The 18,505-nt window shown below is 37.3% G+C and overlaps 1 protein-coding gene across 8 annotated transcripts in view; it reads right to left on the bottom strand.

Moving 5' to 3' along the window:
- SPIN1 (spindlin 1) overlaps window positions 1–18,505 on the bottom strand; it is a 94,545-nt gene that overhangs the window by 18,638 nt on the left and 57,402 nt on the right. For 7 of the 8 annotated variants that reach the window (XM_045299426.1, XM_004697584.3, XM_045299267.1 and 4 more), the window contains one exon: window positions 9,658–9,706. In XM_045299426.1, the coding sequence (XP_045155361.1) occupies window positions 9,658–9,683 (26 nt within the window). In that variant the 5' untranslated portion in view covers window positions 9,684–9,706. Of the gene's footprint in view, window positions 1–967; window positions 997–9,657; window positions 9,707–18,505 lie in introns of those variants that run through there. The other variant, XM_045299505.1, reaches the window with a different exon arrangement.

Below are 18,505 nucleotides of genomic sequence, written 5' to 3' on the forward strand. Positions count from 1 at the left end.
CAGTTTTACCCTGTCTTACGGCGTCACTATGAGTCAGCATTGACATTATGGCAGTGGATTTAGTTTTGGTTTTTATAATGAGAATGAACAGGGAAGCAAAAGTAGAGGCCTGGATGAGACTTTCTGATAGGCCTTCTCGCTTCAAAGTATTTTAAACAGAACTAGCACCATCGGGTGGATTACCTCTTGTCCTCAGGACTATAAAATCCCTAGATGCCCTGAAGTCATCTAGTAGGAACAGAGTATTATTGGCCTGAAGTTCCTAGAAAGGACTACCATATATACTCGAGTATAAGTCAGCCTGAATATCAGCCGAGGCACCTAATTTTACCACAAAAACTGCATTAAAAATGTGCTGGAAAACTCAGCTTATAAATGAGTATATACGGTACATTCCCCAGAACTCCTTGCAATCAATGCCATCTAAAGGTAACAAATTATGCCTAGACTAAAAAGTTGTAAGAATATATCTAGCAGAAACCCTTGAAAAGCTGCAGAATGCATACATGGTGAGAAAAAGCCAACAGACATGTCTGCAGTACTAGATGCAGCTTCCTTCCTCCTGGAAGCTTTTAATACAACTCTCCAGCCTTCCCTCTATGTCTAACCAAATCAAATTTTTCTCTTGCTAACAACAAGAAACTAATTCTGCTAACAGCAATTTTTTGTTTTATGATTGCTATGCCTTTTATGTTTCCATTCCTTCTTCCTTTTTTACCTGTAAAGTCAGAATGGAGTTTCTCTGTAACAAATAAACGAACTTTTAGTGAAGCTGTATTTTATTTGTAGTTTTCTAGCACTACCATTAACTTTCTAAAGAAACACATTTAAAGTTCTTTTTTTTTTTTAATGAAATCTACAATTAATCCATACTTTTCTTGCCTCAAGAACAAAAAACTCTTAGCAAGATAAAAGGAAAGGTTAAGGAAGCAAGAAAACTATCTTCATACATTTTTAATAACCTTACCTGTCCAATCCCATTGTGCTTGTTGAAATTTAAGCTTTTGCTCCAAAGTGTAATTGTTCATTTTGCTACTTTCTTAAAAATAATTTAAAAACAAAAATAAAAACAAGCAAACAACAAAAACACTAACAATAAAGAAGATTTGGGGGATTTTGTTTGTTTTCTTTAAACTTATATACAGTTTGTCTTTCTCTATGCATCCTCTGGTGGTTTTCTCAGATGTTGTTAAGTATCATCAGGTGTCCTTGGATTGGTTCCATAGCAACACTACACACTACAAAACAAAGCGCCCTCACAATCTTTGCTGTGCAGGAGCCCACTGTTGCAGCTACCATTATGGGGAATCAGAAATGTGAAATTTGTGAATTTCTGAAAGCCTCAAAATATATTTTCTTCATGCCTGAGCTGGCTAGTTATACAAGTTTAAAAATCATTCTCCCCTCAGTACTTAAGGGGAAAAACATAGTCACTTTCTTATATGATCCAGATTCCAAACTGACCCCTATTTCTTTGAGGATAATCTTTACCTTGTAGTTCTTTATTAGAATTTTCCTTGGAGTTCTAAAATGCCACCATGACTCAAAACAAATTATAAATTATCTCTCACTAGTAGCTGATCTATCTAAAGATAATTGTGAAAATTTACCTTCTATATATATTCTTTATCTTTCGCTTTTTTAAGCTATTAGATGAAAAGAGCTATCCATTAAGGTCAACTCCTTCCCTCATATAATTTTTGTCTTACCAAAACCTCAAATTAAAAAAAAATTAGGTAAAACCCTTCCACATTTATATAACATTAATTCCCAAGAAGTGATCATTTCTTTTAATTCCCCCTCATCCCCTATTCTTCTATTACCTCTTTGCATTGAACCCAGGGTCTTTCTGAATGTTGGTGTTCTAAACATATTTGGTGGTCCCTGGTTGGTTCTTTGTAATATTTAGTGGTTTTCAAGCTGTCAGTTTTCCTTGGATGTTTGGTGTTTCTGGGTGTTTACATCTGCAGATACAAGTCAAGATTAAGTGCCATTTGTAGCAACAACTTATTTCTTCCGCTCAAGTGGAAGTCCCCGGTCTCTTAGCAATAATCAACATATGGTCTGATTACAGAAGCCATGACCGAGGGTTGTTGTACACTACTACTAAGGAAGAGTAACATTAAGTCAAGGCAAGACAAGCTAAGTATCTTAATTTCAACCTCAGCTCTAACTAATGCAGCACATATCTTCACTCTTTCCAAACGCAGCCATTCTATTCTCTAGCACAGGGGTGCTCAATACGTCGATTGTGGTCTACTAGTCAATCACAAATGTAGTGTGGGTAGATCGCGTGGCATTAAAAAAAATAGACGAAAGCCTATCATCAATCCTGTCACTTAACTGATATACAGCGCAGCAAAACTGACAAGCTAAGTTATCGCCAATTTTTAGACTTGTTTTTTTTCTCTTAAATGTAAGAAAGGTATTAAAATGAGTGGGGAGCTGGACCAAGTAAGACAAAAACACCACTTTCATACAAAACGGGAAATTTTGACACTACAAGCCGACATTCAACTGAAGTCCAGAGTGCATGAACAGTTCTGGAATTTACTCAAAGAGGGAAAATACCCAAACATGAGAAAATGTGCTACCTCCTTGACTGCATTATTCGGCTCTACTTATTTATGTGAGCCAGCCTTTTCCCACATAGAGATCATTAAGTCCAAGTACCGTTGCACCGCGTCTGATGATCATTTGGAAGTGTTCTTGAGGCTGTGTCTGGAATATGCACCCCTGGCTCATTCCATTCAGTGCAAGCCATCAGAGTCAACTCAGGTAATGAGAAAAAATGTACACAGTTAATTGTGTTGTGTTGTGCAATATGGACTCATGCGGTTATGCAAGGTACATAAACATACATTGTAAATATAAAGAATTCTCAATGCATTTATGAATAAATGTAATAAATACCTAAATAAATAAAAAATAAATAAATGTGCTGCATTTTTGTAGTTGGTAGATAATTTTGACTTGATCATTTTATAAGTAGCTCGCATGCTCAAAAAGTGTGAGCACCCCTGCTCTAGCACTTGCTCGCTCGCTCTCAACAGTATTCTTTGTGTCTACTTTGACAGTCACATTTTGGAGGCCTTTTCATCTGTGAGAGAGAGAGCCCCTCAACCCAGTCCTTGTTCCCCTATCTACTTTAGATTTTCCAAAAGTTTCTCACTGCCCTTGTGTGCTGGTAGGATGACCATTTATTTCAAAAGAAACCAAAGTATAAATGATGCTGATTTAAAGCAAATTGTGATGAAGTATCATTTTCTGTCTGCTCACAGATACAACTGTCCTAGAGAACACGTTGGTAATATGGACCCAAAGCCTTGCATTTGAAGACTCCACTGTCCCACTGGTTCCATGTGCAACAATGATCAAAAGAGGAAACAATGAGTACACACAAAGTTGCAGTAACATTCTCAACACTGTCATAACAAAGGAAATTGAAAATTTCAGTGACTCAATAATTAACAGTATCTCTATATGATGAAAATTACCATTAAATTTATGGAAATAACTTTTAAAATTCTAAAACCCACAAATTTTAAAATAAACCTACGGAAAAAATTGGTGTGTATAATTATCCATACAGATGTGTTTAAAATGATTTTAAAAGCATACATTAAATTATTAAGTTACAATCTTTGGGTGATGGCAGCAGAAATAATTTTGTTTCTTTGTGTTTACATGTTTTCACGTTTTTCAACATTGACTTAGTATTTCATTTTGCAGTGAGCTCAGCCACAAATTTTAATTAATGCTAAAATATAAAAATAAAAGGTTAATAAGCTTACTAACTTTTAAATTAGTTATATAGTTTATGTAATAGTTTATTGATTTAAAGTGGTAACTTTCCCTATATATGTGCTTTCTGAAAGGCCCTTCCATCTATTTTATTGGTAAAGAATCTAACTACCATTATACAGCAGTTTGTAACATCTCTTCACATTGCAAAACTAATGCAAATACACTTCACTCAACCAGGAATTCTTGAGTTCTTTTATTTGCAACTGGTTGTCATGCCATGATTCAAATAATTAAGATAATGAAATAAGATAAATCTATACTTGTTACTCATCTTCAGAAGCCAGTGCCTCCACCCAAAATGGTTCAAAAAGAAAACTAGAATGTTTAGAAGATATTTATTTAGCATCATTACAGATGAAGTGATTATCTGCAATCATGAGTAACAATAGCTTTTTGAGTAATAACTACTATTTTTCATTGCTAGAATTTTGTGTATTAATTTATACACAACATGATTAAGTTCTTCACCCAGTTCCCTATGCTATCTCTTCCAGAAGTGATTTGGGCTTGAGTTTCTCAAATTTTAACATGCATAAGCTATCCGCCAAGCCCCAGTCTCAGAAATTCTGGTTCCACAGCTCAGACAAAGGACGAAAGAATTTCCAACATGTTTCCAGATGACTAACTCATGGGCTACACATTGACTTAGATCAAACACTAATTTCCATCTACTTTTCCTCCTTAAAAGGTATGACAAGGCTGGAGGGGATAGGGAGTGTGGATACATTTAAATAAATTCTGAAGAGTACCATTCTAAATTATTTTGCAATCATCCAAAAAATGTCTGGTTGGAATGGCCTTTATGGCTTAAAATGGCTGTTACTCCTCACCAGTATTTAAACATCTTATTTTAACAGTTAATATATAAAGATACCATATTCGTTAAATTTTTAACTACCACAATTCTATCAAACTAAAACCAAAAAAACACCTCCTGCCATCAAGTTAAATCTGATTCATAGCAATCATAAAAATCAAGGCAAGGTAGAACTGCCCTTGTGGGTTTCTGAGGCTATGTATCTTTACAGGAGCAGAAAATCCTATCTTTCTCCCATGGTGTGACTGATGAATTTGAACTACTGACTCTGTGGTCAACAATCCATTGCATAATACACTACGCCACCAGGGCGCCTTAGAAATCCATCACCAATTATTTTGTATAAATGAATTAATTACTTTCTTTCCTAGTCTATTTGGTACTTTGATATATGGAAAGAGTTCACTACTTCTTTAGTGGATTTTAGAAGAAGAAAAAAACTTGTTAAATCAAAGTAACAACTTTTTTTTTACAAGATGCAAACCAGCAACTAAAAATTGCTTAATAAAAGTCATATGACCAACTCTATCATTTCCTACTTTACAGTGAAAAGATTAAAAACAGGATGGAAAAAAGTGATTTTTTCCATCAAAATTAGTATGTTTTCTTACTCTCCCCTAAAGCACCAGGCACTCCAGGCAAGAATTCCAACCCTGTAAATGGTAATTAAATGCCTTCAGGAATTTTCAGAGCACTATCCATGTTGACTTATGTTTACAACAGATTATTGCAAACTGGCTTAAAAGTATTATTTGTTTTGACAAATTTATGATTTCAACACCATGACTACATTTAGATGTATGCTCTAACAGTTTCCCAATTTGCAAGTTTATAACTAAAGTCATTAATTTTTAGTTATGAACAAAACATGCATTTCAGTGACTATATTATGATAATTAATACCATGGATTCTAGAATCAGACTATCATGTTTTTGGATCCCAGCCTCAATAATCTATTAGTTGTTATGACCATGGGCAAGTTACTCTCTTTAACCACTTAATCTTTCTGTACATTAACCAATTCCTCATCTGTAAAAAGGGCTCCAGATAACTACTTCATAGGGTTTCATGTAAACTAAATTGCGATTCTTCCAGGTGGTGGTGTGATGGAGGCGATGATACTTACAATGATACTGTCAGTGAACAATATTTGTCTTAGAAAATGACAGGGGGAAAAACCCTGGAACTGCATCTGATAAGCAGGACCCTTAGGGGCTAATCAATCTGCAAGGATAGCTAGCCAAGCCCACAAAGAAAAGGGTCCTTCCTAAGAGATCAAGCACCCACTAGAAGGCTATGGAAAGAAGACAGGCTTAAAGGGCCAGTTACATCACATGCACACTTATGCATGTCTACTAAAAACCTGGGTATACCAGTTACATGTTACACAGGACAAGCACACTTGAGCACATCCACTAAAAGCCCATCAAAACAGAAAACCATGCCCTACGAGTAGATATGGGAGGAGACCAATCAGGGAGAGAGGTTATATAATAAGGTGAAGGCAGAGCCTCACATGGTCTTTCTGGTCCCACCCCAGCTCCATCCCACTCTCTCTGGAGATGATGTATTCTTGTCTGTGAAAGCATAATATAAAAAACTTTACTTTCACTCAAAAAAACTTACTTTCACTTACTATCATGCTTCTGCCACGTGAATGCTTCCCATGTTGAGGAACAAGAAGAGAGAAAAGCATCCCATGAGATGACACATCTATTTGGTGTTTAGTAGGCAGGCCCTCAACCATTTTCTAAATATAAGTCAGTGAGAAACAAGCTGATATACATTCCGCCCTTCAAAACACTTCACGAAAATCCCAGAAAGGTTTGTGTCTGATCCACAGCATGGTGTCTGAACCACAGAAAGCAAAAATCTGTTTTTACTTAGAAAAACAAAAAACAGCTATATGCTTACTGTGTGGTAGAGGCACTGTTCTAATGTTAGTCAGACCATTACAAATAAATAATTTAAATGAGCCAATCACTTAAAGTAATATAACCTAAAAAGATTGATCCTATGTCTCATCTAAGGATAATGGTTCTAGAAGAACATGTCTCCCATCCAAGGGATCTACCCTAAGTTTTCATTCTTTTTTTTTTTTTTTGCCAAGCAATTAAAACATTTGCAAGTTAATTTCTCAGCATACTGTACACAAAATGCTTGAAAGGATCCCTGGTGTCTTAGGGGTTACGTGTTGAGCTGCTAACTGCACAGTCAGTGGTTCACACCAACCAATCACTCCGTAGAACAATGAGGTTGTCTGCACCAGTAAAGACTGACAGTTAGAAACTCAAAAGGGCAATTCTACTGTGTCTTCAAAAGGCATCATGGTTATAACCTACTCAGTGAGAGTAGGTTAGGAAGCTTGGCCAGAGTTTAAATGCAGTAGTCCTGATGCCATTGAGACCAGGGTCAGCTGAGGAGCTTTTCACGATCCTTTGAACTCCCTTAAGAGTCGTAGCAGGAAGCAGGAAAGGCTAAAGGGAAACTACTTTCCTGGTGTTTGGGTTTCTGGCACCCCACCTCCCTATAGTTGGTTTCCATAACAATTTCATTTATACATAAACCTCCATTGCTATAGCCCAGCCTCATTATTTTAGAAATGTGAAATCTCTACTCAGGAAGATTAACTTGCCTAACATGCTTCCTTAAATTGCTGTGAAGGAAGGCCTGATGAGGATTCTCAGTTAGGTTCCAAACAGCCTGCTAACACAGGCTGCCTCTCAACCACACTGACTCTTCTTATAAGCTCAATGCATCCACCCATGCCTGCGTACTCTATTTGAAAGACAAAATTAATAATCATTTATATATGTGGAAACGTTTGCTTAAGTCTTATTGTTTTATTCATCTTCAGATTTGTAGTGAGAATGTAAAAAATAAGGAAATGCAGAAAACTAGTATTTAAAAGGTTTCAACTACTTAATTTTGTTACATACCTAGACACTGTTAATTGTGCACATATGAATGTCAGAAAATTTTAATACTCTATTTTAGGATAAACTATAGCTAGTCTATCAAATTAATGAATTAATAAAAGTACTGCTTAGGTCAAAGCACATGGCCACTTGCATAAAATGTATGAAAATAAGGTGTGATGTTCAAACCCATGTACTTTTGAATTGACAGCTGCTTGGAAATACAAGGTAGTTGCAAGGTTTGTGGGAAATGTCATTATCTTTTAATTCCATTTTTTTACTGTTTTTAAGGCCCCCTCAGTATACGATGGGGGAAAAAAGGGCAATCATGAACATTCCTGTCCTTTATTTTGGCTATTTGTAAAAACTTATTATGAGTAAGTTTTTGTCTTGCAAAATTCATGTTTAACGTGCCTTTTTTGCCTTCTATGAGCATTGATCATTCTGTACTATCTGTGGCGTGTATGTAGATTTCTTCATTACTGCGACTAAAGGAAATCTACCATTTGGGGTAGGATGTTCTTTGTTGTGTGGTAGAGATTTGCAAGGAGGCTTCATAAGTTCATGGAAAAATGGAGCTGCAACATTAAGTTTTTGTCCCCAAAACTTGAAGCCTACTCATATTAAATAAATTACCAGCTATTTCACTGGTAAGGTAAAACTACAAAAGTGATAGGTAAATGAACAAAAACATTTGGTTTTAATTTCAAGAATACAAGTACATATTTATTTTACCCTCACATTTTACTTTCCAAGTAATTTCTTAAGCTGAGTATCATAAATATTTGAATTACATCTACGTATTCAGTGAAATTGTAGACATATTTGATAGTTACCAATTATTTGTTGGTAAGGAACTCTGGGTGGCATAGTGGGTTACAAATTGAGCTGTTAATCACAAGGTCACTAGTACAAACCCACCAGTTGCTTCATGGAAGAAAGTTGCGAATATCTGCTTCCACCAAGATTCAAAGTCTCAGAACCCCAAAGATGCAATTCTACTCTGTCCTATAAGGTTGCTATGAATCAGAGTCAATGTGATGGCAGTGGGTTTGATTTTTAATTATATTTAAATTCACCAGGACTTTCTTGGATGCCAAGAGGACTCTCTTAATATTTCAACTACTAGTGTTTGATAACTTAAGAATAAGACTTTCAAAAAGCTAATAATTTGGAAATAAATGCTATAATCAGAGCCTGAGGAGTTAGTGTAAAGAGTGAAGTACAGTCCTTACTTGGTAAATACAGTAAAAGTTGGTATTCATTTAAGATAGATTCTCTTTTTGGATGAAATGTTACCCCACCAACCAAAAAAAAACAAAAATTGCGGTAGAAAAAAGTCACTTTTATATTCTTAAGATTTAAACACATTTATCAATTAAGATACACGGCCATTCAGTTGACTCTTACACATGCATGCATATACTTTTTTAAAATATTATAAAGCAGTGAGTGACACACAGGCTCTCTCTGCATGGCTGGTGCCCTCTTGAATCTTATTATGAAACACAGCTTATAAGGGCTGCTGCACAGCATCACATCACTAATATGTAACTTCTTCAAGGAATGTAAGAGGGGTATTACAATATGTGCCCTAGCCTCTCCAGCTGTTATCTCCTTCTGTTACACCCAGAGTCCATTAAGCTAGAAGGGGGAGCAGGGGATCCAGACTCAGAGGCTTTTAAAGGCTGAATAACAGATCATTGAAAAACAAAAATCCTCATGCCACTGAGTCAGTTCCAACTCAAAGCAACCCTACATAGGTTTTCTGAGGCTTTGTAAATCTTTATGACAACAAATAGCCCCACCGTTCTCCCATGCAGGTGGGTTCTCCCGTCGTTGGTGGATTTGAACTGCTGACCATGCCAAGTTAGCAGTCCAGTGCCCACCCAACAGGTCTCAGAGCTCCTTGGAAAACAGATCAAGGCCCACTTAAATCTAGTAAAAAATGAGAATAGATAGAAATAACTACTCAATGGGCACCAACGCTATTTGAAGCCCCATCTCCTTTGAACCAAGGCCTCATACAAGTGAATCTCGTAGCCTTGGTAATAAAAGGTCACAATACAACAATTACAATATGAAATCTAAAAACTTATTTCAGAATTGCTTACTTGTGGGAAGTCCTTTTCTTCATCATGTTGGCAGACACACCAGCATGTCCTATAAGAGAAATAAGTATAGTCAATGAAAACAGAATAAAATTATTGTAGAATTAAGGAAAATTTTCAAAAAGCTATTATAGAAAGCATTAAATAAGCTGTTAATCAGCAACTAGGATTACAAGAGCAATTCTTCAACATGATAAAGAGCATGTATGAAAACCCAAAGCTAACAATATACTCAAACAGGACTGAAACCACTCTTCCACCCCACCCTAGTCAGGAACAAGTCTAGGGTATCTGCTTTCATCACTAATATTTAACACTGAATTGTGAGGAGGAGGGAGGATAGTCTTACCCAAAGCAATTAAGCAAGAAAGAGAAACAACAGGCATTTAAATTGAAAAGGAAGTAGTAAGACTATCTTTATTAACAGATGACATAATTCTGGATGTAGAGGGGGGAAAATCCCCAAGAAGACTTAATATTGTTAAGATATCCATATAACCCAAAGCAAGCTACAGATTCAACAATCCTATTCAAAATTCCAACAGTCTTATGCAGAAATAGAATAGCCAATCCTCAAGTTCTTATGATATTGTAAAGGGCTCCAGATAGCTAACACAATGCAGAAAAAAAGAACTAACACTCCCTGGTTTCAAAGCACACTATAAGATTCAATAATCAAAACAATGCAGTACAGGTATAAAAACATAGGATGGGAATGTAAAATGGTACTGCCTTTGAGAGAAACATTTTGGCAGTTTCTCAAAACCTTAAAACACAAAATTACCACACAAGTCCGAAGTTCTACTCCCAGGTATACACCCAAACGAATTTAAATCATGGTCTCAAATAGAAACATGCACACCAATGTTCATGTAGCACTACTCAAAAAGCCAAAGGGGTAGAACAACCAAAATGTTCATCATCAACACATGAATGGATGGAGGGACATCCAATAATAGGGAGCCTCTGTGAAACCCTCTGTAAAGAACTTTCAAAAAAATTGAATGAGCTTCAGCAGCGTGATTTGAGGACCTTCCCTGAGGAAAGAAAATTTCTGCTAATTACATTTAGGTGTCTCTAAGGGAGGAACTGACATAAAACATCTTTGCAAAGGCTGAAGATTCTGTACTGCCTGGCAGGACAACACCCACCCCACCCACCCCCCAAGCCCCCTTGCTTCTCACCTGCCCCTAGTTAACACCGAGGAAGATAAGAATAATTCTCACTCAACATAATTGGGGGAAGGTTGAGCCTAAACTTGAGAAGGAAGATTCACAGGCCTTTATACACTGGAGCAAGAAGGTCCCAACCTACTTACTAACTGCATTCCAGTGAAAGGGGAGATTAAGGTTGGCTGTAACCTTGGTTCCCAACACCTAGCTAGAACTCTTGGAGACTAGACTGAATCAGAACTTCCCTGGAGCTCCAGGATGGACAGGTGGACTCAGGAGGTACAGAATTAGGTGGGAGTATGTTAGGGGAGACAATTAGCAAGACAGAGATTGAGTATTCTGTCATGGGCCCAGGATTCAAACTGGTATCACCTGCCTGTTTGAGAACCTACACCAAAGTACAGTCTGGGCTTTAAGCTGACCAAAGAAACCCAAGGGAAAAGCGGAGTAAGTGATAGTATACTAAGAGGCCTGTAATGTTGAAAGAGGGTATGTATAAAATGGATGAATAAAAGTGAGATGTAGTCAAATAACATGCCTCTCTTGGCCATAATCTCTTAAAGATATATTATAAATTCTAGTATCAATGGCTGTGAGTTCTGTGTAGCCATTACAATGATTTACTGAGCACAGGAACAGTTAAGAGGAGTTAGAGTGGGGTGAAGAAGGAGGGAGAGTGGAGGCATGTCTGACCTTTGCCTTGTAGCAATAGAGAAGCCAGAAAACTTCAGATATGGCCTTTGCACCTTAACAAGATAAATCACCTGTTCTATAAAATGTCGCTTAATTCACAATAAACCAAATCAAAATTCATGGTCATTGAGTCCATGCCGGTTCATATACTATCCAAGAGAGGGTAGAACTGCCCCTGTTTAAGTTTCCAAGACTGTAACTGTTTACAGAAGTGGAATGCCCTGTCTCTCTTGGAGCAGTTGGTGGTTTTGAAGTGCTGACTTTGGAGATCGCAGCCCAATACTTAAGGGATCATCTTGATTCACAAGAGAAAACTAAAACAAAATATTACTAGGGTTCCAGTTCATATATGCAAGGGCTTATTCCAAACAAAATGTGTGTAAACATGTGTCTCTGATCAGTGAATGGATGCAATTAAGTTCTGTCAGTGATACACTTTACTTCAGTGTCAGTATGATGTCTTAAAAAAAATCCAAGTAAAACAGTGGCATCTGAAGGGATCATCTGAACCAGTTAAACACAAGGCAGAGAGGTCACTTCAGAAGGATATGTTCACATTTTGTTTTGTTTGGAGAGAGGGTGTCCCAAAGGGATAATCTTGATAGATTTTCCCCTAGGATCATCAGAGTACCTTATTAGGAAGAAGTTTTAAGAAAACTGAAAGTACATTGATGGGGAAAAGGCCAGGAATTTATTTCCATCACAACAACTCACCTGTTCATTCTTCAAAGATAGCAAGAATTTTGTTAGGAAACTTTACATCCTCCACCTGACAGCCCTCATCTTGTCCCTTCAGACACTTTTTGTTTCCCAAGCTCAAAGAACATGTAAAACAAACATGATTTGAGTCCCTCAAGGATGCCAAATATGACATTTTGACATGGTGTAAGTTGAAAAGCACAAAAATATTCTCAGAAGGATTAGAGATGAAAACATCACCTTAAGTGCATAAAGCTAGAAATGTCAGGAATAAGAAACTTTATATTTTGATAGTTTTTTTAGTAGAGTTCTATAATTTTTAGCAGTATTTTTTACTTATCCTCATATATAAAGAATGTTTTATATAAAATTTTATTTATTTTGCTAATCAGATGTTCATTTGATTGAATTTGACTGATGACTAGTGAGAATGACTATGCTTTCATAAGCTTAATTGGTCACTTTGTTTTCTTCTACAACTTGCCTTTTTCATCCTCTCTGCCCACTTTTCTATTGGCCTTTTTGTCTTTCAATGAGACTTGGTGGGTGAAGCATTCGGCTGCTAACCAGAAGCATGCTAGCTGCTCCATGGGGGAAAGATGAAGTTATCTGCTCCGTTAAAGATTTACTTTCAGAAACCCTAACAAGCAATTCTACACTGCCCTATAGGGTTCACTAAGTCAGAATCAACTCAACAGCAGTGAATGTTTTGTCTTTCTTCTGAGTTTAGATGGCTTTATATATTCTAGATGTACTTTGTAAGTTTAGTATATATGTATGTGTGTATGTATGTATACACACCCCACACACATCTTTAAACACCAATGGGCAAAATGTCACGAATTATATTTTAACAGCAGATAATTGGCTAACTACTCAATACATGGCCTCATGAAGAGATCACTGATGATATGGATGTGACAGCAAAGTGTGATGAAGATATCAAATGATTTCCAGCTGTTAAAAAGAATAGCATCTTGGGGCTTAAAACAAGGAGTCATCTAAGTGATGTGTAAGTTAAGCCCTCATGGAAGAAGCGCAAAAGCCTGTATGATCCAAGGACTGTAAAAAACAAAATCTTTTATCAGAAGGCTATGAATGACAGCAAAAGTCCAAAATCCACTTGCCGTGTTTCCCCTCGTGGATTAAGGTTCTGGTGAATTCCTTCTGGCCACAGACCAGAGATGTAAATGGCCTTGCTTCCTTCCGGACAGAGTGCACTGGAAAGTGGATTGTTCCATACATAGTCGGGTTAAAATTGAATACCTTATCATTTGATCTCCCTTTTGACCCATTTAGTTTCTGCTTTCTTTTCGATTGATGTTTTCTGTTTTTCTGTATATAAAATCCAGGATATGTAAATCCATAGAGATAGCAACTGGATTAATAATGGTTTCTTAGGGGTATGGCAGGAGAGACTGGGGGAGATGTGGAGCTAATAATGAGCATAAGAAGAAAATGTTCAAAAATTGATTATGGTGATAAAGTAACTCCTTTTAATATGATTGAACTACTGAATTGTATGATGGGTGAATTTTTTCAATAAAACTTTTAAAAGTTGGTCACATTCCTAAAGATAACAAGTCAAGTGTAAGCAAACATACAATGAACTTAACAGTTTAAGTTACCAACATAAGGGGAGAAACATCACAAAAACAAAGACATGGGAAAAACAAGTTGTAAAATAACATGTTCAGTATTGAGTTGTGGTCAATTAACCTTGAGCCCTGGTTCCTTACTCTGGTTCTGGATTTTATATTCCTGTGGCTATGGTCCCATTTTGGAGGGCATTTTCTCTTATGCTGCCAGACTAGAGTAGGGTGGGACTGTGACCTTGGTGAGGTATCTTTAAGACCTTTAATAGATGGTGTGAACCAAGCCACAAGCTTTGTTTCCTTGAGGGAAATTCTTAATTTTATCTTGTAGAGGATGTGACTGAATACATTTTTTGTGGGGCATAAAATGCTGATTCTAACACCCACCCTCTGCCCTATAAAACCAGACCTCTGTTTTCCCCACTGTGGCTGTTGAACATTTTTGGCATCTGGGTCTGTACCCTGCATTTAGCTCACCTCTGCCTGACCCTCAAGATTTTGGGCTGAACAGCATACACCACTATGTGAAACACCGTCTCAAAGTTTCCTTAGTTTCCATGGGATGTTGCAGAGCCCAGGTACCTGCAGGTATACACTCAAGGGAGAAGTGCAAGGAAAATAGAACAAAGTAGTATCTTGGAAGAGTTGGACATTTGGGATATCTTCAATCTCCAACTCCTTGAACTAATCTGGTATTATTTCTTACAAAAAAAAGTATGATGACTAGTAGGATAGTATTTCTAAAATTTAAAACACAATTCTAATTCAATATATCTAAGAAAAGTAGGAGGGGGCTTTAAAAAAAGGTGGAAAAATAGAATAGGAGTCCCCTCCTCTTATTAAAGTGATAAAAACCTCAACTACTGAATATAATTGATTCTGGAAATGAATAGATTCTGTAACAAGAAACTTCTAATTTCAAGATTGTAAAGGTTCTTCCAACTACTTTTGTGCTAAAAATTACCTCTATGCAAAACAGAACTGACTGAAAAATGAACTACATCTTCACTAAAACTGATTTAATTCTAAATCAAAATATATGAAAATGAAAAGCAATAGAAAATGATGTATGTCTGTGGTAGTTGCATAATCTGGTGTCAACTTGAGGATATTAAGAGTGAACTGGTAGAGTCTGGCTTCATTTGAAGGCGTGATAGAGATAAGTAGCTCACTGGAGGCCAGACTGGCTATCTCTCCGTTTCGTCTTCCTGTTGACAAGCTACATGAAGCTATGCTGATGGAGCCATAGCCCTGGAACTGGAGGAGTCACGTGGAGATCCACGCCAGCACTGAGATGCTTCCACTGCCAATGGCTCTACAAGACTTTCCATCCAATGGCCTGTGATCTTCCTGCACCTGGCGTTATTGCATGTGTTGCATGAATCTGAAGGGGAATTTATAGACTGGTATTGGAAATATGAGCTAATACCGAACTTACGGACTTGATCTAGACCGGGCTGGGATGTTTTCTTAATATATAATTGCTCTTTTATATAAAGTTTTCTTATACACATGAGTGTATCTGGATTTGTTTCTCTAGTCAATCCAGATTAACACAATGTCTAAACCAGCAATACCAGGTTTCTAAAAGGAGGGGAAGCAGGTGATGATGAAAATAAGGGCAACTTTAAAAAATGCTAGCAAAGCCCAGATCTTCTTCCTTCCACCTCAGCCCAATTAATTGACCACCTTTGGACCTACCATAGCAGGTAGATTTCTTCATTCACTTAGAGGGTTGAACTTCATGGGCAACAGGCATAAAGATCAGAGATGCGGTCTGACGCTGAACCTAGAGATTATGTAAAATTCTACAAATGAAACCATGAAATCCCACTCCTGTCAGGCCCTTTCTCCAGAAGACCATCAGCAAGATGTGTCATTAACCATAAAGAAATCCAAAAATCCAACTATGGAGATAATATCCATAAAAACTGACATACCAGATCCTTCATAATATAAATAAAACCCAGCAAGCAAAATGGGTCCACTTCAACACATAAAACATCTCATCAGTATTTTACTATCCTGTTCTATAATGCAGATGATCACCAAGAATTTGATGAAATGTTCCAAGTGTAACCAGAAACTAAAAGCAAGGAAGCACACACTCTAAAGAGAGATGTTCAAGAGAGACGTTACAAAAAATAGAATTTAGCTCTTTGCAGGGATGCCTCTGCCTGCCTCCTGCTCCTTCCTACTCATGCCAAAAAGCAAGTCAGGAGACACATCACTGCTCTGACTTAAAGACACTAGAGAAAGACACTACTAGAACAAGAGGTGGCCATTCACTGGATTAGAATGACTAACCAAAGACAATGTATAATCCCTCCAAAAGGTTTGTGCTTCCTTGAATAGAGGTATAAAGAAGACCCTCAAAGTAAAGGGACCAGTTAGGTTACCTACAGAGACTCTGAGAAGAATTATAAGGAAAGCTTGTGGACATGGTTCTAATATTTGGGATTTTTCCTGAGGAGAGTTCATAAATGACTCATCAACGTGCACACTTCAGAGATTGTCATGCAGATCACGTACATCAGTAATGAACCTGAAGTAGGGGTTGAAGTTGCCATTTTACATAGTAAGATCAGATTTACTATTTAGTAAATTGAGCTCTGGAGGTGCAGTGTTTATGAGAGCATGGTCAGCTGTTCAAAACCACCATCCACCACACAGGAAAAAGACAAAGATGAGGCTTTCTGCTCCTGTAAAGAGTTACAGTCTAGGAAGCCCTCAGGGGTAGTTCTACCATTTGCTATAAGGTTGCATGAGCCAGTCAACTCGATGACAGTGGGTTTGGTTTGGGGATATTGACGTATACATAGTTTAAACTTTTAAAGACATAAGTGACTTACTCCTACAAAATAAATATACAGGGGGGAAAGACCTTGTAGAACTACAACAAAAAATTGTGTGTGCAATTTAAAAACGGGGGAAATGGGAGCTAACAACGAGTAAAAGAAGAAAATGTTCTGAAATGAGATTGTGGTAAGTTCTGCACAAATCTTCTTAAATACGATTGAATGATTAAATTGTATGATGTAAAGTATATGCCAATATAACTATTTGAAGAAAAGAAAAATCAACCACTTGAGATCAAAAGACCATTTACCAAATTCTGGTTCAATATGGCCAAATGACCATTCAGAGTGTAAATCCCTCTCTAGAATCTGGAGTCGAGAACAATCAGGAGTGAAAATCAAGAAAAGAAAAATGCTGGCCAGCAATCTTTGAAAACAACTCAATAGCTAAGTAACCCAATGCCTCCAAATCCCAAAGGCTGTGGGAGTGAGAGGAAAGGGTAAAATAAATATGCCTACAAGGTGGCCAGTAGCTTCTCCCAAATGCTCAGCTTGCCCTGTGGCAATGTGCACCGAGTGCCCCAGCAGCCTCAAGCACCTGCTCACCCCATAGCCACAATCATACCCCAGGCAATGAGCACACCTGCCCTGTCCACAGCAGATGCATATGCCTGCTGCACTGGCCCCAGACACTGCACCCAACTCTACTTGTGGACACTGTGGGCTTAAGTGCAGCCACCAAATACCATGCCGACCACTCTGCCACCAGATACTGCTCACATCTACTCCACTGGCTCTAGGCCCACGAGCTTCTCCAACATAAGCCCCACACCCACTCCAGCATCCAACCCATTTTGTGCCACCACACCATGCTTTCGCTCACAAGCTACATCACTGACTCCTGGGTGAGGGAAGATTCCCAAACAAAAAGAGACTTTTAAAGAAAATAAATGTTTACTGTTTATTTTTTAATGTAGTACATTTTTTTCTTTTCTTCTTTCTTCCTCTATTTGTTTTGAAGTTTCTATTCCTCTCCTCTATCACTTGACAGTTTACTACCACGACTCAGCCTCCCTATTTTCCCTAACAGCTTCATGAAGATGTCAAAAATTATCAGTCTACATGAAAAAAGCAAGAAAAACAGGCAGAAACAAGTGAACAATATCAATATCCAAAGGTATTTTTTGATGAAGAAAAGGCTCTAGAACTATCAAAAAAATAATCTTAAAGAATGATATGTGGGTCCTTTCCATAGATGGAGAAATAGTTCAAACAATGAAAAGAAAAACTAGAAATCTTATGTGAAAAACAACTAACAAAAAACCAGAAATACTTACTTAGATAACAATTATTTAACACTATAAAAGAAGACCGTACTTAAAACTGTGAAGCAGAAAGCCAAATTAATGAGTTTAGGGGCTATCTCTCAATCCCAATCTACAATAGGAACAATCAACAAAAAGAGAAAAGGAGTCTGAAGAAAGCTAAAGAACTATGTGAGATTTATCAAAAAGAACAATTTAAGTCTCATTAGAATTCCAGAAAAAGGGGGCGGGGAACACTCGAGAAAATCATACAAGGACTCCTGAAACAAAACCCCAAAAGAAAAACATTGTAATATATCATAGCCAAACTCTCCAATACCAAGAACATAGACAGATTTCCTAAGAGCAGCTAGGGTTATCACAGTCACCTACAATGAAAAACTACTAAGAATAAACTCAGATTTCTCAGCAAAAATCAGCTAGGCAAGGAAACAATGGAATGAAATATATGATACTAAAAGAAAAAAAATTGCTCTGTCTTCTTTTTGTGCATGTTGTTGTCTCTGCAGGTCTGTCTGGATAGGACAGGCTGGATGAACAATCTGGAGGAGAAAACAATGGGACTGACA

This window comes from Echinops telfairi, unplaced genomic scaffold (genome assembly GCF_000313985.2).
Source record: "Echinops telfairi isolate 266 unplaced genomic scaffold, ASM31398v2 ScPeMD7_1;HRSCAF=3_0, whole genome shotgun sequence".
Classification (NCBI taxonomy): domain Eukaryota; kingdom Metazoa; phylum Chordata; class Mammalia; order Afrosoricida; family Tenrecidae; genus Echinops; species Echinops telfairi.